The sequence below is a fragment of the Entelurus aequoreus genome, linkage group LG25, assembly GCF_033978785.1.
Source record: "Entelurus aequoreus isolate RoL-2023_Sb linkage group LG25, RoL_Eaeq_v1.1, whole genome shotgun sequence".
Classification (NCBI taxonomy): Eukaryota; Metazoa; Chordata; class Actinopteri; order Syngnathiformes; family Syngnathidae; genus Entelurus; species Entelurus aequoreus.
This window is the reverse complement of record NC_084755.1, coordinates 8,097,969-8,120,075: the sequence shown is the minus strand read 5'-3', so window position 1 is coordinate 8,120,075 and position 22,107 is coordinate 8,097,969. Positions and strand designations below refer to the sequence as shown.

Below are 22,107 nucleotides of genomic sequence, written 5' to 3'. Positions count from 1 at the left end.
TTCAATGTATTTTTGGCCTACATTAAGCATTTTTAAGCATAAAAATGGCAAAATGGACAAAAATATCAATACTACAGTAGTATTGGCCAAAAAATTCAGAGTATTATGCCCACTGATTGGCTCAGCCTCAGGCAACTTTACAATTGGATTGAACTGATTGAAAGAGTGTTATGTTGGTGTTATTTTATTTATAGAGGGCTCTCATAATGTTAAAAAACTGTATTTAGAAAGTCGTAAACATGATTTTTTTATACTCTAGCTATGAAAATATTAGATTTATAACTAGATGAGGCAATTCCTGAAGGAATTGCGAGTGAATGCTCCAATGCTGAAGTTGAACTGAACTGCTGACAGAATGTAGTATGAATGTCGGAATGGTTTGAATGTTGAAGAGTTTGAGTTTCCAGGAAAACCGGAATTTGGTTTGGAACTTGTGAAAGTGTTGGTTTGAATGTCCAGGATGAGTGGAATGTGTTGATACTGGAATGGTTTGAATAGGTTGAAAAATGTGGGAATTGTGCAACTTGGAAACATGTCCCATTCATTTCAATGGGAACTTCCTGGAGATTTTGGGAAAAGCGGGATTTTTTTTGGAAAATGCTAAAAATTGTGAATGTTCTGAATGAGTTGAAATGGTTGGTGTTGGAATTTTTCCAATCGGTCGAGAAATGTTGATGTAGTAACATTTTTAATTGTGAAATGGTATTATGGAATTCCTGGAATTTTTCCAGTTCAAAAAACAACTTTGTTTTTTGTCCTGATTAAGAAGAATGTTTTGACGGTGGAACGTTTGATGTGGGTTGAAAAATGTGGAAGGAGTAGTCGACAAAAAAATAGGGTGAAAAAAGGGGTTGAAAAAACGGGATTCCTGGGAATTCCTGGAATTGTTTTGAACTTTGAAAAATTATCATTTGAATGTCCAAGATATGTGGAATGTGTTGAAGGTGGAATGGTTTGAATCGGATGACAAATGTGGAAATGGTGGAAGTTTGAAAAAGATTCCATTCATTTTGAATGGGAACAATGTCCTGGAAAACCTAGAATTCTGGGAAATCTGGGCATTTTGGGAATTTGTCAAGGGAAAGAACAGTTTGAAGTTGGAACGGTCTGAATCGGGTAAAAAAGGTGGAATGTAGAGCGCGATAAAATCTGTAGAAGAAGAGGAAGAAGAACTAGATGAGGCAATTCCTGAAGGAATTGCGTGTGAATGCTCCAATGCTGAAGTTGAACTGAAATCCTGGAATTTTTTTTAGACTTTTTGAATTAGAGCACACAATTCCTGAACAAGGTGAATATTTTGAAGTTGGAACAGTTTAATTCAGATGAAAAATGTGGGAGTTGTGGAACTTTTTCAAGAATGTCACATTGATTTCAATGGGAATTTCCCCCCAAAATAGGAAATTACAGGAAAAGGGGGAATATTTTTTTTAATGGTAAAATGGTGAATGAGAATGGTTGGTGTTAAAATTTTTCAAATCGGTTGAGAAATGTTGAAGTGGTAACATTTTTAATTGGGAAATTGTATTTTGGAATTCCTGGAATTTCAGGAAAACCAGGAATTGTTCCAGTTCAAAAAACAACTTAGTTTATTGTACTGATTAAGAGGAATGTTTTGACGGTGGAACGGTTGAAGTGGGTTGAAAAATGTGGGAGGAGTAGTCACCAGAAAAAAGGGTGGAAATAGGGCTTTAAAAAACCAGGAATTCTGGAAAATCCTGGAATTTTTTGGTACTTACAAAAGAGGAAGTTTAAATTTCCAGAATGGTGGATTACGTTGAAGGTGGAATAGTTTGAATCGGTTGAAAAATGTGGAAATGGTGGAAGTTTGAAAAACGGCCAATTCATTTTGAATGGGAGAAATGTCCCGGAAAACCTGGAATTCTGGGAAATCTGGGAATTTTTGGAATTTGTCAAGGGAAAAAACAGTTTGAAGTTGGAACGGTCTGAAACGGGTGAAAAATGTGGAAGGTAGAGTGCGCTAAAATCTGTAGAAGAAGAAGAACATCTAGATGAGGCAATTCCAGAAGGAATTGCGTGTGAATGCTCCAATGCTGAAGTTCAACTGAAATCCTGGAAAAAATTTTTAGAATTGTTGAAGTAGAGCACACAATTCCTGAACAGGCTGAATATTTTGAAGTTGGAACAGTTTGAATCAGATGAAAAATGTGGGAGTTGTTGAACTTTGAAGAATGTCCCATTGAGTTAAATGGGAATTTCCCCAAAAAATATGGAATTTCAGGAAAAGCGGGAATATTTTTAAAAATAGTAAAAAAAAATTGGAATGGTCTGAATGAGTTGAAATGGTTGGTGTCGGAATTTTTCAAACCGGTCGAGAAATGTTGAAGTAGTAACATGTTGAATTGAGAAATGGTATTATGGAATTTCGGGAAAACCAGAAATTTTTCCAGTTCAAAAAACAACTTTGTTTTTTGTCCTGATTAATAGGAATGTTTTGACGGTGGAACGGTTGAAGTGGGTTGAAAAATGTGGAAGGAGTAGTCGCCAGAAAAAAGGGTGGAGATAGGGCTTTGGAAAACCAGGAATTCTCGAAAATCCTGGAATTTTTTTGAACTTAGAAAAGAGGACGTTTAAATTTCCAGAATGGTAGAATATGCTGAAGGGGGAATGGTTTGAATCGGTTGAAAAACGTGGAAATGGTGGAAGTTTGAAAAACGGCCAATTCATTTTGAATGGGAGAAATGTCCCGGAAAACCTGGAATTCTGGGAAATTTGGGAATTTTTGGAATTTCTCAAGGGATGTGGAAGGTAGACCGCGCCAAAATCTGGAGAAGAAGAAGAATAAATGGAAGAATTTTGGTGTGGAAAACTATATGTGTGAATATTAATGCGTAATTATTAATTCCTACCTCGCAGAAATGCAAATTAACAGCGATAAACAATGGGATTATTGTAATGTCAAAATAATAAAATACCCATATCTAGGAATTGACCATATCTAGGAATTGATATGACGGGAATTTTTAGATTGTTAGTTTGGTGCTGCGATACACTGAACGCATCATCATTTGCCACCTCAGTAGAATGCATGTCCACCTCTGGCACAGTCACTGCAGAAAAAAACATTATGTGAGTTGTGTATTATTCTAAGAGAAATGCTATGTGTGCAGGGATTTTCCAGCCTGGCGCTGGCTAGTTCTATCTTAACTGACTCCTCACCCGGACTAGCAGACTCTGTGACTGGGCTTCCTCTAGTGTAGTTAGTCAAGTGTGACTTAAACAGAAATCTATGTTTCTAGACAAGATGATTGCGCCTTCCTGGTTAGGGTGAAGGCCTTCTCTCATCAGCAAGCCTTGTTTGCCCCAGAAAGAGGGACAAATATCAATAAACGTTAGTCCCTGTTTAATTCATTCCTTCATTTGCAAGAGCAGGAAACCTATTAATGTTTAATAGCTGAGGTTTTAAGGTTAAATTGTAACAACGTACATAAAACAATCTTTTTGCGTTTATTCTAACATGCTGTAAGTGAGGATGTTTGATGACAAAATAGCACAGTATGTCAAGAAAGTGTTGCAATATTGTTGCGCTCATGCATTCGTCATGTTGTCACGACATCCTCTTTCCGGTCGTGCAACCTCTGATTCATCCTCCGTCTTATTAGATTTTGCTCCCTTTTAGATAAGTGAATGTCCTGTTTCAATCATTCTCTTCCCCAACCCCCCCCCCCAGGGCTAACGAGGGTGACACCGACCAGGAGGAGGAGAACGAGGAGGAGAACGCCCCGGCGGTCCAGGCCACCGCGGAGTCCTACCCCAACTGGTTGCGTTTCCACATCGGGATCAACCGCTACGAGTTGTACGCCAGACACAACCCGGTGCTGGACGCTCTGCTCAAAGACCTGGTGGCGCAGAAGATCACCAGCGTGGGTAAGCCCCTCAGGGACATTCCGTTGCGTCACTGTGGAAGTAGGAGTGCAGTAAATGTATTTGAGGAAGTCGACACGGTTTTGACATGAGAGAATCAGATGACGTACAAAACCCAAATTAGAATTTAATGGCAGGAAAAAAGTTGTCACAGGGGCATTTTTACCACTGTGTTACATGGCCTTTCCTTTTAACAACACTCAGTAAAGGTTTGGGAACTGAGGAGACACATTTTTGAAGCTTCTCAGGTGGAATTATCTCCCATTCTTGCTTGATGTACAGCTTAAGTTGTTCAACAGTCCGGGGGTCTCCCTTGTGGTATTTTAGGCTTCATAATGCGCCACACATTTTCAATCGGAGACAGGTCTGGACTACAGGCAGGCCAGTCTAGTACCCACACTCTTTTACTTGGCATTGTCTTGCTGAAATAATCAGGGGCGTCCATGACAACGTTGCTTGGATGGGCAACTTATGTTGCTCCAAAACCTGTATGTACCTTTCAGCATTAATGGTGCCTTCACAGATGTGTAAGTTACCCATGCCTTGGGCACTAATACACCCCCATACCATCACACATGCTGGCTTTTCAACTTTGCGCCTAGAACAATCCGGATGTTTTTTTCCCCTCTTTGGTCCAGAGGACACGACGTCCACAGTCTCCAAAAATAATTTGAAATGTGGACTCGTCGGACCAAAGAACACTTTTCCACTTTGCATCAGTCCATCTCAGATGAGCTCGGGCCCAGCGAAGCTGGCGACATTTCTGGGTGTTGTTGATAAATGGCTTTCGCTTTGCTTAGTAGAGTTTTAACTTGCACTTACAGATGTAGCGAGGAACTGTAGTTACTGACTGTGGTTTTCTGAAGTGTTCCTGAGCCCACGTGGTGATATCCTTTACACACTGATGTCTCTTTTTGATGCAGTACCGCCTTTTATTTATTTTTTTTTGTTCATAAAGAAATACAATCATGTGTGCTTACGGACTGTATCCCTGCAGACTGTATTGATATATATTGATATATAGTGTATATATTGTGTTTTTATGTTGATTTAATTAAAAAAAATAAAATTAAAAAAATAAAATATATATATATATTTTTTTTTTGTTCTGCGGCCCGGTACCAATCGGGGGTTGGGGACCACTGATGTAGACCACAAGGAAGTCTTTTACATTTAGAAAATAATAATAATAATTAGGGATGTCCGATAATGGCTTTTTGCCGATATCCGATATGCCGATATTGTCCAACTCTTTAATTACCGATACCGATATCAACCGATATATACAGTCGTGGAATTAACACATTATTATGCCTAATTTGGACAACCAGGTATGGTGAAGATAAGGTACTTTTTAAAAAAATGAATCAAATAAAATAAGATAAATAAATTAAAAACATTTTCTTGAATAAAAAAGAAAGTACAACAATATAAAAACAGTTACATAGAAACTAGTAATTAATGAAAATTTGTAAAATTAACTGTTAAAGGTTAGTACTATTAGTGGACCAGCAGCACGCACAATCATGTGTGCTTACGGACTGTATCCCTTGCAGACTGTATTGATATATATTGATATATAATGTATATTAATAACAGAAAGAAACAACCCTTTTGTGTGAATGAGTGTAAAAGGGGGAGGTTTTTTGGGTTGGTGCACTAATTGTAAGTGTATCTTGTGTTTTTTATGTGGATTTAATTTTTTAAAAAAAACAAAACAAAAAAACGATACTGATGATAAAAAAAACAATACCGATAATTTCCGATATTACATTTTAACGCATTTATCGGCCGATAATATCGGCAGACCTATATTATCGGACATCTCTAATAATAATATGACCCCTTTAATGTGCCTTATAATCCGGTGCGTCTTATATGCGAAAATAGACCTGACTAGACCCGCTCATCGGCAGTGCGCCTTATAATCCGGTGTGCCCTATGGTCCATATATATATATGTATATAAATATATATGTCGGGGCATCATAATGCCACGACAGCGTAACACTACTGAAAATGTGAGCAAATGTGCTGGGTCAAAAGTATACATACAGCAATGTTAATATTTGCTTACATGTCCCTTGGTAAGTTCCACTGCAATAAGGCGCTTTTGGTAGCCATCCACAAGCTTCTGCTTGAGTTTTTCACCACTCCTCTTGACAAAATTGGTGCAGTTCAGCTAAATGTGTTGGGTTTTCTGACATGGACTTGTTTCTTCAGCATTGTCCACACGTTCAAGTCAGGACTTTGGGAAGGTCCATTCTAAAACCTTCATTCTAGCCTGATTTAGCCATTCCTTTACCACTTCTGACGTGTGTTTGGGGTCGTTGTCCTGTTGGAACACCCAACTGCGCCCAAGACCCAACCTCCGGGCTGAGGACTTTAGCTTGTCCTGAAGAATTTGAAAGTAATCTGTCATGTCTTTTGATCATGTTTTGTTTGGCTATGTTCCGTTTGGTTTTTGGACACTTTTAGTTCCTGTTTTTTCACTCCCTTGTTTTGTTACCATGACAACTTATTAGTTTCACCCGTTTCACTCACGCACCTGTGTTAATCATGTCACTACTATTTAAGCCGATCATTTTCAGTTGGTCGTCCTGGCGACATTACCTCCTGTTACCCTTGTCACTCATGCTACTCTTCCATGCCATTTTTCCATGCTTTTTCCAAGTAAGTTTTTGTTTATTCATGTCACGTTTAGCCGTTCTTTTGTTTCATGTCCATAGTCTATGTTTTTGTTCATAGCCAAGTTTGTTCTCCGCCTTGTGCGCGCCATTTGTTTGTTCCTTTTTTATAGTAAAATCAGACCCACTCGACATCCATTGCTTTCGGTCTCCCCTAGAGGGGGGGTTACCCACATATGCGGTCCTCTCCAAGGTTTCTCATAGTCATTCACATTGACATCCCACTGGGGTGAGATTTCCTTGCCCGTATGTGGGCTCTGTACCGAGGATGTCGTTGTGGCTTGTACAGCCCTTTGAGACACTCGTGATTTAGGGCTATATAAATAAACATTGATTGATTGATTGATAAAATTAAGGATGTACTTACCTTCACGCCATGTCCAGTCCAGTTGTTTTGCATCTCAGGAAAGCAATCCACGCAGGAAACTGCGCCACAGTCCACGTCGTGACATAATCCTCCTTTTCCATTGTCCCATTTACTCTCTGTAAAGCACCAGTTCCATTGGCAGCAAAACAGGCCCAGAGCATAATACTACCACCACCATGCTTGACGGTAGGAATTGTGTTCCTGGGATTAAAGGCCTCACATTTTCTCCTCCAAACATATTGCTGGGTATTGTGGCCAAACAGCTCCATTTTTGTTTCATCTGACCACAGAACTTTCCTCTAGAAGGTCTTATCTTTGTCCATGTGATGTCATATGAAACAACAATTGGCCACAATACCCCCTGCGATGAGGTGGCGTCTTGTCCAGGGTGTACCCCGCCTTCCGCCCGATTGTAGCTGAGATAGGCTCCAGCGACCCCGAAGGGAATAAGCGGTAGAAAATGGATGGATGGATGGCCACAATACCCAGCAATATGTTTGGAGGAGAAAAGATGGGGCCTTTAATCCCAGGAACACCATGCCTACCGCCAAGCATGGTGGTAGTAGTCCCAAGTAAATTCTGATTCTGTGTTTATTTTATGTGTAAAACATTCATTGCTTGTCAAGTGAGTGCCTGCTCACTGGCCTTAATTTTACGTCCATGCACCACTTATCTGTGTCGCTAAAACTGCAAAGCAAAGAGACAAAGTTGCGTTATTTCCCCTCCGGGGGGAGTTAACGTTGCCTTTTCTGTCTGCACAAGCGGCCTTTTGTTCCGGCTCGAGAGAGGCTCATAAATCATACACACTCGTCCGGTGACGTTACACAGGTGGATTTATCATCGCCGCGAAAGGTGTGAGTCTGACGTGGCGGTGCGGCGGGGGAAGGGATGCTCGGAGGAGGGGAAGGGGGGGGAAAAAAAGAGAGGCAGGCCGTGATTAATTTGTAGAGGGAAAGATGGATTATGGGTCAACAGAAACAGGTGTATTATCTGTCTAATATGAAAACAGATGGGTTTTAGGAGAGCGCCTCATTGTGGTTCACTGATGTCATGTCGTCGCACGTCAGCAGGGAAACAATAAACTGAGATTTCTTGGAATTTCGGTCGTCTTTTTTTTTTTTTATTACAAACCCCGTTTCCATATGAGTTGGGAAATTGTGTTAGATGTAAATATAAATGGAATACAATGATTTGCAAATCATTTTCAACCCATTTTCAGTTGAATATGCTACAAAGACAACATATTTGATGTTCAAACTTATAAACGTTTTTTTTTTGTTGCAAATAATCATTAACTTTAGAATTTGATGCCAGCAACACGTGACAAAGAAGTTGGGAAAGGTGGCAAAAAAGACTGATAAAGTTGAGGAATGCTCATCAAACACGTATTTGGAACATCCCACAGGTGAGCAGGCAAATTGGGAACAGGTGGGTGCCATGATTGGGTATAAAAGTAGATTCCATGAAATGCTCAATCATTCACAAACAAGGATGGGGCGAGGGTCACCACTTTGTCAACAAATGCGTGAGCAAATTGTTGAACAGTTTAAGAAAAACATTTCTCAACCAGCTATTGCAAGAAATTTAGGGATTTCACCATCTACGGCAGGGGTCACCAACCTTTTTGAAAGCAAGAGCTACTTCTTGGGTAGTGATTAATGCGAAGGGCTACCAGTTTGATACACACTTAAATAAATTGCCAGAAATAGCCAATTTGCTCAATTTACCTTTAACTCTATGTTATTATTAATAATTAATGATATTTACACTTAATTGAACGGTTTAAAAGAGGAGAAAACACGAAAAAAATTATAATTAAATTTTGAAACATAGTTTATCTTCAATTTCGACTCTTTAAAATTCAAAATTCAACCGAAAAAAAGAAGAGGAAAACTAGCTAATTCAAATCTTTTTGAAAAAATTAAAAAAATTATTTATGGAACATCATTAGTAATTTTTCCTGATTAAGATTCATTTTAGAATTTTGATGACATATTTTAAATAGGTTAAAATCCAATCTACACTTTGTTAGAATATATAACAAATTGGACCAAGCTATATTTCTAACAAAGACAAATCATAATTATTTCTTCTAGATTTTCCAGAACAAAAAATGTAAAAGAAATTCAAAAGACTTTAAAATAAGATCTCAATTTGATTCTACAGATTTTCTAGATTTGCCAAAATATATATTTTTTTAATTTAATCATAATAAGTTTGAAGAAATATTTCACAAATATTCTTTGTCGAAAAAACAGAAGCTAAAATGAAGAATTGAATTAAATTGTATTTATTATTCTTTACAATAAAACAAATAAATTCACTTGAACATTGATTTAAATTGTCAGGAAAGAAGAGGAAGGAATTTAAAAGGTAAAAAGGTATATGTGTTTAAAAATCCTAAAATCATTTTTAAGGTTGTATTTTTTCTCTAAAATTGTCTTTCTGAAAGTTATAAGAAGCAAAGTAAAAACAATAATGAATTTATTTAAACAAGTGAAGACCAAGTCTTTAAAATATTTTCTTGGATTTTCAAATTCTATTTGAGTTTTGTCTCTCTTAGAATTAAAAATGTCGGGCAAAGCGAGACCAGCTTGCTAGTAAACAAATACAATTTTAAAAATAGAGGCAGCTCACTGGTAAGTGCTGCTATTTGAGCTATTTTTAGAACAGGCCAGCGGGCTACTCATCTGGTCCTTACGGGCTACCTGGTGCCCGCGGGCACCGCGTTGGTGACCCCTGATCTACGGTCTGTAATATCATCAAAGGGTTCAGATAATCTGGAGAAATCACTGCACGTAAGCAGCTAAGCCCGTGACCTTCCATCCCTCAGGCTGTACTGCATCAACAAGCGACATCAGTGTGTAAAGGATATCACCACATGGGCTCAGGAACACTTCAGAAACCCACTGTCAATAACTACAGTCGGTCGCTACATCTGTAAGTGCAAGTTAAAATTCTCCTATGCAAGGCGAAAACCGTTTATCAACAACACCCAGAAGCGCCGTCGGCTTCGCTGGGCCCGAGCTCATCTAAGATGGACTGATACAAAGTGGAAAATTGTTCTGTGGTCTTTTCGGAAACTGGACGTCGTGTCCTCCGGACCAATGAGGAAAAGAACCATACGGATTGTTATTAGGGCTCCAACAACTAATCGATTAAAATCGAATTATAAAAATAGTTGGCGATTAATTTAGTAATCGATTCGTTGGATCTATGCTATGCGTATGCGCAGAGGCAATTTTATTTTATTTTATTTTTTTAATACATTGTTTCTTTTTTTTTCTTTTTTTTTATGAACCTTTATTTATAAACTGCAACATGTACAAACAGCTGAGAAACAATAATCAACATAAGTATGGTGCCAGTATGCTGTTTTTTTTCAATAAAATACTGGAAAGGATAGAAATGTAGTTTGTCTCTTTTATCCGATTATTAATCGATTAATTGAAGTAATAATCGACAGATTAATCGATTATCAAATGAATCGTTAGTTGCAGCCCTAATTGTTCTAGGCGCAAAGTTGAAAAGCCAGCATGTGTGATGGTGTGGGGGTGTATTAGTGCCCAAGACATGGGTAACTTACACATCTGTGAAGGCACCATTAATGCTGAAAGGTACATACAGGTTTTGGAGCAACATATGTTGTTATCATGGACGCCCCTGCTTATTTCAGCGAGACAATGCCAAGCCATAGTAAAAGAGTGCGGGTACTAGACTGGCCTGCATGCAGTCCAGACCTGTCTCCCATTGAAAATGTGTGGCGCATTATGAAGCCTAAAACACCACAAGGGAGACCCTCGGACTGTTGAACAACTTAAGCTGTACATCAAGCAAGAATGGGAAAGAATTCCACCTGAAAAACTTCAAAAATGTGTCTCCTCAGTTCCCAAACCTTTACTGAGTGTTGTTAAAAGGAAAGGCCATGTAACACAGTGGTGAACATGCCCTTTCCCAACTACTTTGGCACGTGTTGCAGCCATGAAATTCTAAGTTAATGTTAAAGTTTATGAGTTTGAACATCAAATATGTTGTCTTTGTAGTGCATTCAATTAAATATGGGTTGAAAAGGATTTGCAAATCATTGTATTCCGTTTATATTTACATCCAGGCCTGGCCCTAACCAACCTGGCGCCCTAGGCAAGATTTTAGGTGGCGCCCCCCCACATCGGCAGTGAAGTGTATATACTCACAAGAAACCGAATAGCTTTGTCTTTGACCTTTTTTTTTACTTAAAGAAAGCAAATTAACATATTATATGAGAATGTTATGCTATGATTATCTTTAACCGAATCACAGCAGTGCTCAAATTAAAAAAACAGCATTCCCTCTCATGTGATATTGCTTAATTAACATTAATGATGTGCACTTTAACAACTAAGCTTACAACTATACCTAATATATAAAGGGGTGGAAAAGTGACTATTACCTGCAGGGCAAACATTAGCTAACCAGAAGGCAATAACAATGTAAACAAAAAACACCTGCTTAAAAGATCTAATACAAATGTCCCTGAGGAATGTAAGGTGGGAGTACTGTAATTACCTAACGTTACATTATTATTTTCCATAACAATTTAGCCCCCTCCACAATATTAACCCGACGTTAAAACAGAACTAGCTATTTATTGATTAGCAATTGCCGAATCATGTAACATTAGCTTAATGCTAAAAAGCCAGGTTACTATCACATTCTGTAACAGACAAATAATTTCATGTAGGCTAACGTTACCTCCCTGCTACCTCTGTCTTTTTCTCGTTTCTCCTCTTCTTTTCTCTTTTTTCTTCCCTGGGCACCTGACAGTTTTGGCCGTTTTGACATCTTGTGTTGATTTTTTGATGTGACGTCCAAAAAGAGTCATGATACGGGAAGGGAGGGGGCCCACCGTGCGGGGGGTGGGGGGGGGCGTAATGTTTTAACAAATAATATTTCTATTAAATAGGCTTTACTTTGCATTTTATTTAACGTGGGATTATTTTTTTATTTAGAAATTACGGAGCCCCTAAAGGGACATGGGAATTTTTTTTTTTTTAGACATGTATCTCGTGGCCACGAGAAAGTATCTCGTGGCCACGAGAAAGTATCTCGTGGCCACGAGAAACTTTCTCGTGGCCACGAGAAACTTTTTATAAAAAAAAAAAAAAAAAAAAATAAATTAATATTTTTTTTTTTTTTTTTTTTTTTTTTTATAAAAAGCTTCTCGTGGCCACGAGAAACTTTCTCGTGGCCACGAGAAAGTATCTCGTGGCCACGAGAAAGTATCTCGTGGCCACGAGAAACTTTCTCGTGGCCACGAGAAACTTTCTCGTGGCCACGAGAAAGCATTGGATGCGTGCTGATGGTTTAGTGTGTGTTAAAATGGCAGTTTAGGAGTTAATATGGCTGTATTTCCAGATAGGACTTTCCCCATGTGTGTTGTGGCAAAATGTGAATGCTTGATTAGTAGGTGTGAGACAAACACTTTATCTTCCTGGTTATTGTAACGCTACATGTTTGACATTATTGAAGACTTTATCATGCCCGGGAAAGGACAGTTTTCCTCTTCTGTGGCTGTGGGGGCTGGGCGTGGCTTGCGGACCTGCAGCGAAGCGGAGTGTGTCAGTTAGTCCGATGTTGATGTGATCAAACTTCTTTCTTGCTTGGAAGATACACACACAATTGTAACTGTTATTTCTTCCTGCAAATAATAAATATGTACAACGTGTTTGGATGTATTCATTTATGTAAAATTGTCATTAAATGTAATATTGCCTGACAAAAAGTGATACGACGTACGTAATATTTTGATATTTACACATCGCATATTTACACACGCACATCTGACTAGAATACCCTTATGTGCATTACATATATCAACATCAACTACCTACTCTACTGTTTACTTGTTGAAATACCCTTTTTAGAACAAATATCTACCCACATAATTTATATGTGTATATATAATATATATATATGTGTATGTATGTATATGCATATATATATATATATATATATATATATATATATATATATATACAGTATATACACGCACACACACACATATACATGTATACTGTATAGGAAGAAACACACATAAATATATACAGTATACATATATACACACAAACACTAAATTTGACAAACAAAATAACTACTATTTTTAAGAACAAGTTACAGTAATATAATATATATATATACACTACCGTTCAAAAGTTTGGGGTCACCCAAACAATTTTGTGGAATAGCCTTCATTTCTAAGAACAAGAATAGACTGTCGAGTTTCAGATGAAAGTTCTCTTTTTCTGGCCATTTTGAGCGTTTAATTGACCCCACAAATGTGATGCTCCAGAAACTCAATCTGCTCAAAGGAAGGCCAGTTTTGTAGCTTCTGTAACGAGCTAAAGTGTTTTCAGATGTGTGAACATGATTGCACAAGGGTTTTCTAATCATCAATTAGCCTTCTGAGCCAATGAGCAAACACATTGTACCATTAGAACACTGGAGTGATAGTTGCTGGAAATGGGCCTCTATACACCTATGTAGATATTGCACCAAAAACCAGACATTTGCAGCTAGAATAGTCATTTACCACATTAGCAATGTATAGAGTGTATTTCTTTAAAGTTAAGACTAGTTGAAAGTTATCTTCATTGAAAAGTACAGTGCTTTTCCTTCAAAAATAAGGACATTTCAATGTGACCCCAAACTTTTGAACGGTAGAGTATATATATACATGCTTATACATAATATGTATATATATATATATATATATATATATATATATATATATATATATATATATATATATATATATATATATAGATATATAGATACACATACATATATATATATATATATATATATATATATATATATATATATATATATATATATATATATATATATATATATATATATATATATATATATATATATATATGCATATACATACATACACATATATATATATTATATATACACATATAAATTATGTGGGTAGATATTTGTTCTAAAAAGGGTATTTCAACAAGTAAACAGTAGAGTAGGTAGTTGATGTTGATATATGTAATGCACATAAGGGTATTCTAGTCAGATGTGCGTGTGTAAATATGCGATGTGTAAATATCAAAATATTACGTACGTCGTATCACTTTTTGTCAGGCAATATTACATTTAATGACAATTTTACATAAATGAATACATCCAAACACGTTGTACATATTTATTATTTGCAGGAAGAAATAACAGTTACAATTGTGTGTGTATCTTCCAAGCAAGAAAGAAGTTTGATCACATCACCATGGGACTAACTGACACACTCCGCTTCGCTGCAGGTCCGCAAGCCACGCCCACCCCCCACAGCCACAGAAGAGGAAAACTGTCCTTTCCCGGGCATGATAAAGTCTTCAATAATGTCAAACACGTAGCGTTACAATAACCAGGAAGATAAAGTGTTTGTCTCACACCTACTAATCAAGCATTCACATTTTGCCACAACACACATGGGGAAAGTCCTATCTGGAAATACAGCCATATTAACTCCTAAACTGCCATTTTAACACACACTAAACCATCAGCACGCATCCAATGCTTTCTCGTGGCCACGAGAAAGTTTCTCGTGGCCACGAGAAAGTTTCTCGTGGCCACGAGATACTTTCTCGTGGCCACGAGATACTTTCTCGTGGCCACGAGAAAGTTTCTCGTGGCCACGAGAAACTTTTTATAAAAAAAAAAAAAAAAAAAAAAAAAAATATTAATTTTTTTTTTTTTTTTTTTTTTTAATAAAAAGTTTCTCGTGGCCACGAGAAAGTTTCTCGTGGCCACGAGATACTTTCTCGTGGCCACGAGATACATGTCTAAAAAAAAAAAAATTCCCATGTCCCTTTAGGGGCTCCGTAGAAATAATAGTACCAACTTTTTTTTTTTTTTCTCCAACATTTGTGGCACTGGCGTGGCGCCCCCTGGTGGACGGCGTCCTTAGCATTTGCCTATACGGCCTATGCCACGGGCCGGCCCTGTTTACATCTAACACAATTTCCCAACTCTTATGGAAACGGGGTTTGTACTTTTTCGTCCATATCGCCCAGCCCTACTTTAGAGTTTATTATGTTGTGTAAAACATTGCTCATATGGAATTATTAGTCGTTTTCCCCCTTCAATGGATTCCATTGCAAGTGCACTCAATCCACTAATTATTATTTTTTTGTTTTGTAGATTATTTCCACTCGTGCAGATCTTCTCGCAATCAGACTTTGTTGATTGTGGTCAACGGATGTGATTGCGTTGTGATTGCCTTCATGCAAAATTGTCTCTATTTTTTTATTTTCCAATTTGACAAGTAGCAAAACAGCTGTGTGTTTTTTCACATTTGTACACTGTTTTTTTGTTTTTTTGTCTTTTGGCAGCTATGAAATCAGGAGGCACCCAGCTCAAGTTGATCATGACGTTCCAGAACTACGCCCAAGCTCTGTTCAAACCCATGAAGTAAGTCCACGTCTCTCATAGGGTGCACCGAACGTCGGGTTAATAATAATAATAATAATAATAATAATAGATTTTATTTGTAAAAAGCACTTTACATTGAGTAAACAACCTCAAAGTGCTACAGTGTATTACAAAAAGATAAAAAGGTAATAAAAATAAATAAATACATAAAAACTAGAACAGCCATATAGCTAAAACTAGTATGCATGTATCTAAAAAGAAGGGTTTTTAGTAGGGATGTCCGATAATGGCTTTTTGCCGATATCCGATATTCCGATATTGTCCAACTCTTTAATTACCGATACCGATACCGATATCAACCAATATATGCAGTTGTGGAATTAACACATTATTATGCCTAATTTGGACAACCATGTATGGTGAAGATAAGGTACTTTTTAAAAATAATAATAAAATAAGATAACTAAATTAAAAACATTTTCTTGAATAAAAAAAGAAAGTAAAACAATATAAAAACAGTTACATAGAAACTAGTAATTAATGAAAATGAGTAAAATTAACTGTTAAAGGTTAGTACTATTAGTGGAGCAGCAGCACGCACAATCATGTGTGCTTACGGACTGTATCCCTTGCAGACTGTATTGATATATATTGATATATAATGTAGGAACCAGAATATTGATAACAGAAAGAAATGGGGGGAGGGAGGTTTTTTGGGTTGGTGCACTAATTGTAAGTGTATCTTGTGTTTTTTATGTTGATTTAATGAAAAAAAAAACGATACAGATAATAAAAAAAACGTTACCGATAATTTCCGATATTACATTTTAACGCATTTATCGGCCGATAAATTTATCGGACATCCCTAGTTTTTAGGCCTTTTTTAAAAGCATCCACAGTCTGTGGTGCCCTCAGGTGGTCAGGGAGAGCGTTCCACAGACTGGGAGCGGCCATTGTTCGTAGCTTTGTCCTCGGAGGTTGGAGGAGGTTAGCCTGTCCGGAGCTGAGGTGTCGTGTGGAGCAGTGGTCTCCAACCTTTTTGTACTTGCGGACCGGTCAATGCTTGAAAATGTATATACCGGGGGAGGGGGGGGGGGGGTAGTAAAAAAAAAAAAAAAAAAGTTTTTTTTTGTTTGTTTTTTTCATAAAGAAATACAATCATGTGTGCTTACGGACTGTATCCCTGCAGACTGTATTGATTTATATAATGTATATATTGTGTTTTTTATGTTGATTTAATAATTTATTTATTTATTTATTTTTTTTTTTAATTTTGGGGACCACTGGTGTGGAGGATTTGGGGGTGAGTCGTTCTTTGAGGTAGAGGGGGGGGGGGCATTTCCATGGTTGAGTGAGGCGGGGAGATTTATTAGCATGTTCTGAGGCGTTGGAATGCACAACTCTATTCTGTGTGATCTTCTTGTGATGTCTGTCTGCTTTTTAATTAACGTCGACAGACTCGTGCGTTAATTACCACGAGCACTGGGCCATTGTGGCTCGCTTGTCTTTGGGGAGACGTCGCATGCGCCGGCGAAGGCGTGTTCCACATGAAAAGGGGAAAACAAATAATATATATATATATATATATCCGTTCTCCGTCTCTCTTTTTTGCTGTCCCGTTGAATTCCCCCGCCAACGCGGGTAAACAGCGTCCGGGCCAACTGGGCTGTGATCAAAAGTAATTGCTCAGAAGCTGGCTTTGATGGCTGCGTAACGCAGAATTGTTTTTCTACATGAGAGCCTCGCTGGAGGAGACAAATATTGTTTTCTCAAACAGCTACTGTATGACTGAGTGATGACGAGGTAGCGCTGAGTCTGGTCCATTAGACAAGTTTGGTTCAGTTCAAAGGAGCCCGGTATGCGCCGAACAAGGGACCGCTTATTGGGCACTTTTTCGTCCTTTTCAGGTAAACCAGGCCTGGCCCTAACCAATCTGGCGCCCTAGGCAAGATTTTAGGTGGCGCCCCCCCCCCCCCCCCACATCGGCAGAAACCGAATAGCTTTGTCTTTGACCTTTTTTTTTTACTTAAAGAAAGCAAATTAACATATTATATGAGAATGTTATGTTATGATTATCTTTAACCGAATCACAGCAGTGCTCAAATTAAAAAAAAACAGCATTCCCTCTCATGTGATATTGCTTAATTAACATTAATGATGTGCACTTTAACAACTAGGCTTACAACTATACCTAATATATAAAGGGGTGGAAAAGTGACTATTATCTGCAGGGCAAATATTAGCTAACCAGAAGGCAATAACAATGTAAACAAAAAACACCTGCTTAAAAGATCTAATACAAATGTCCCTGAGGAATGTAAGGTGGGAGTACTGTAATTACCTAACGTTACATTATTATTTTCCATATCAATTTAGCCCCCTCCACAATATTAACCCAACGTTAAAACAGAACTAGCTATTTATTGATTAGCAATTGCCGAATCATGTAACATTAGCTTAATGCTAAAAAGCCAGGTTACTATCACATTCTGTAACAGACAAATAATTTCATGTAGGCTAACGTTACCTACCTGCTACCTCTGTCTTTTTCTCGTTTCTCCTCCTCTTCTTTTCTATTTTTTCTTCCCTGGGCACCTGACAGTTTTGGCCGTTTTGACATCTTGTGTTGATTTTTTGATGTGGTAAGAGTCATGATACGGGAAGGGAGGGGGCGCACCGTGCGGGGGGGGGGGGGGGGTCGTAATGTTGTAACAAATAATATTTTTATTAAATAGGCTTTACTTTGCATTTTAATTAACGTGGGATTATTTTTTGTATTTAGAAATAATAGTACCAACTTTTTTTTTTTTTTTTTCTCCAACATTTGTGGCACTGGCTTGGCGCCCCCTGTCAGACGGCGCCCTTAGCATTTGCCTATACGGCCTATGCCACGGGCCGGCCCTGAGGTAAACGTTTGTTGTATTTTTTAGAGATGTCCGATAAAGGCTTTTTTGCCGATATTCCGATATTGTCCAACTCTTAATTACCGATTCCGATGTCAAGCGATACCGATATATACAGTCGTGGAATTAACACATTATTATGCCTACTTTTGTTGTGATGCCCCGCTGGATGCATTAAACAATGTAACAAGGTTTTCCAAAATAAATCAACTCAAGTTATGGAAAAAAATGCCACAAAGTCACAAAGTGCATTATTTTTTTAAACATGCCTCAAAACAGCAGCTTGGAATTTGGGACATGCTCTCCCTGAGAGAGCATGAGGAGGTTGAGGTGGGCAGGGCTTGGGGTGTACATTGTAGCGTCCCGGAAGAGTTAGTGCCGCAAGGGGTTCTGGGTATTTGTTCTGTTGTGTTTATGTTGTGTTACGGTGCGGGTGTTCTCCCGAAATGTGTTTGTCATTCTTGTTTGGTGTGGGTTCACAGTGTGGCGCATATTTGTAACAGTGTTAGAGTTGTTTATACGGCCACCCTCAGTGTGACCTGTATGGCTTTGACCAAGTATGCGTTGCATTCACTTGTGTGTGTGAAAAGCCGTAGATATTATGTGACTGGGCCGGCACGCAAAGGCACGCCTCCAATATTGTTGTCTGGGAGACATTCGGGAGAATGGTGGCCCCGGGAGATTTTCGGGAGGGACACTGAAATTCGGGAGTCTCCCAGGAAAATCGGGAGGGTTGGCAAGTATGACTGGGAGACGCAACTGCTCTGTACTCCTCCCTACGTCCGTGTACCACTCCGTACAGCAGCGTTTTAAAAAGTCATACATTTTACTATTTGAAACCAATACCGATAATTTCCGATATTACATTTTAAAGCATTTATCGGCCGATAATATCGGCAGTCCGATATTATCGGGCATCTCTAGTATTTTTGTTATGCTACATAGGGGAAGAAGACGACACAGGGACGTGGTTTGAGCTCTATTTATTTCTATTAAAGCTGGATATACTCGGCTTACTGTACCGGAACAGTCAACTACGTTCTGGCCCGGAACGCAGGTTTGCTGTGGCTTAAAAAGCCCGGTATGCGCCGAACAAGGGACCGCTTATTGGGCACTTTTTCGTCCTTTTCAGGTAAACCAGGCCTGGCCCTAACCAATCTGGCGCCCTAGGCAAGATTTTAGGTGGCGCCCCCCCCCCCCCCACATCGGCAGAAACCGAATAGCTTTGTCTTTGACCTTTTTTTTTTACTTAAAGAAAGCAAATTAACATATTATATGAGAATGTTATGTTATGATTATCTTTAACCGAATCACAGCAGTGCTCAAATTAAAAAAAAACAGCATTCCCTCTCATGTGATATTGCTTAATTAACATTAATGATGTGCACTTTAACAACTAGGCTTACAACTATACCTAATATATAAAGGGGTGGAAAAGTGACTATTATCTGCAGGGCAAATATTAGCTAACCAGAAGGCAATAACAATGTAAACAAAAAACACCTGCTTAAAAGATCTAATACAAATGTCCCTGAGGAATGTAAGGTGGGAGTACTGTAATTACCTAACGTTACATTATTATTTTCCATATCAATTTAGCCCCCTCCACAATATTAACCCAACGTTAAAACAGAACTAGCTATTTATTGATTAGCAATTGCCGAATCATGTAACATTAGCTTAATGCTAAAAAGCCAGGTTACTATCACATTCTGTAACAGACAAATAATTTCATGTAGGCTAACGTTACCTACCTGCTACCTCTGTCTTTTTCTCGTTTCTCCTCCTCTTCTTTTCTATTTTTTCTTCCCTGGGCACCTGACAGTTTTGGCCGTTTTGACATCTTGTGTTGATTTTTTGATGTGGTAAGAGTCATGATACGGGAAGGGAGGGGGCGCACCGTGCGGGGGGGGGGGGGGGTCGTAATGTTGTAACAAATAATATTTTTATTAAATAGGCTTTACTTTGCATTTTAATTAACGTGGGATTATTTTTTGTATTTAGAAATAATAGTACCAACTTTTTTTTTTTTTTTTTCTCCAACATTTGTGGCACTGGCTTGGCGCCCCCTGTCAGACGGCGCCCTTAGCATTTGCCTATACGGCCTATGCCACGGGCCGGCCCTGAGGTAAACGTTTGTTGTATTTTTTAGAGATGTCCGATAAAGGCTTTTTTGCCGATATTCCGATATTGTCCAACTCTTAATTACCGATTCCGATGTCAAGCGATACCGATATATACAGTCGTGGAATTAACACATTATTATGCCTACTTTTGTTGTGATGCCCCGCTGGATGCATTAAACAATGTAACAAGGTTTTCCAAAATAAATCAACTCAAGTTATGGAAAAAAATGCCACAAAGTCACAAAGTGCATTATTTTTTTAAACATGCCTCAAAACAGCAGCTTGGAATTTGGGACATGCTCTCCCTGAGAGAGCATGAGGAGGTTGAGGTGGGCAGGGCTTGGGGTGTACATTGTAGCGTCCCGGAAGAGTTAGTGCCGCAAGGGGTTCTGGGTATTTGTTCTGTTGTGTTTATGTTGTGTTACGGTGCGGGTGTTCTCCCGAAATGTGTTTGTCATTCTTGTTTGGTGTGGGTTCACAGTGTGGCGCATATTTGTAACAGTGTTAGAGTTGTTTATACGTCCACCCTCAGTGTGACCTGTATGGCTTTGACCAAGTATGCGTTGCATTCACTTGTGTGTGTGAAAAGCCGTAGATATTATGTGACTGGGCCGGCACGCAAAGGCACGCCTCCAATATTGTTGTCTGGGAGACATTCGGGAGAATGGTGGCCCCGGGAGATTTTCGGGAGGGACACTGAAATTCGGGAGTCTCCCAGGAAAATCGGGAGGGTTGGCAAGTATGACTGGGAGACGCAACTGCTCTGTACTCCTCCCTACGTCCGTGTACCACTCCGTACAGCAGCGTTTTAAAAAGTCATACATTTTACTATTTGAAACCAATACCGATAATTTCCGATATTACATTTTAAAGCATTTATCGGCCGATAATATCGGCAGTCCGATATTATCGGGCATCTCTAGTATTTTTGTTATGCTACATAGGGGAAGAAGACGACACAGGGACGTGGTTTGAGCTCTATTTATTTCTATTAAAGCTGGATATACTCGGCTTACTGTACCGGAACAGTCAACTACGTTCTGGCCCGGAACGCAGGTTTGCTGTGGCTTAAAAAGCCCGGTATGCGCCAAACAAGGGACCGCTTATTGGGCACTTTTTCGTCCTTTTCAGGTCAATCAATCAATCAATCAATGTTTATTTATATAGCCCTAAATCACAAGTGTCTCAAAGGGCTGCACAAGCCACAACGACATCCTCGGTACAGAGCCCATGGTAAATGTTTGTTCTATTTTTGTTATGCTACAGAGGGGAAGAAGACGACACAGAATGCAGGGACGTAGTTTTAGCTCTATTTATTTCTATTAACAAAAGTATGGCGTGTGAAATCAACACAAATGTGTGTGGTGTGCGACTATGTGTAGTGATTAGCTGTTGAGTGTTACCGGTAGTGTTGAGCGAGGTGCGGAAGTTCAAGAGGGGCAAGGCAAGCTCGGAGGTCCGTGGGCAGGGGCGAGGTCAGGGGAAGGGGCGAGGCGTCAAAGTCCGTGTCCAGGCGGGTGGTCGAGATCCAAAGAGGCAGCCAGGGAACCAGAGGGAATACGGGGAGACGAGACACACAGGTCGTGACGGGGGAACGGAGGAATGCTGTCGGAAGATAACAAGGGACACGGGACGAATGAACACGGGGGTAACACAGAGAGAGAGAGTGTGTGCATAAAGCTGGATATACTCGGCTTACTGTACTGGAACAGTCAACTA

At 38.9% G+C, this 22,107-nt stretch overlaps 1 protein-coding gene across 1 annotated transcript in view; it reads left to right on the top strand.

Moving 5' to 3' along the window:
• The window catches only part of fam20ca (FAM20C golgi associated secretory pathway kinase a), a 103,861-nt gene that overhangs the window by 7,877 nt on the left and 73,877 nt on the right, over nucleotides 1-22,107 (top strand). The window contains exons 2-3 of the mRNA XM_062037333.1: nucleotides 3,689-3,885; nucleotides 15,320-15,398. Of these exons, the coding sequence (XP_061893317.1) occupies nucleotides 3,689-3,885; nucleotides 15,320-15,398 (276 nt within the window). The remainder of the gene's footprint in view (nucleotides 1-3,688; nucleotides 3,886-15,319; nucleotides 15,399-22,107) is intronic.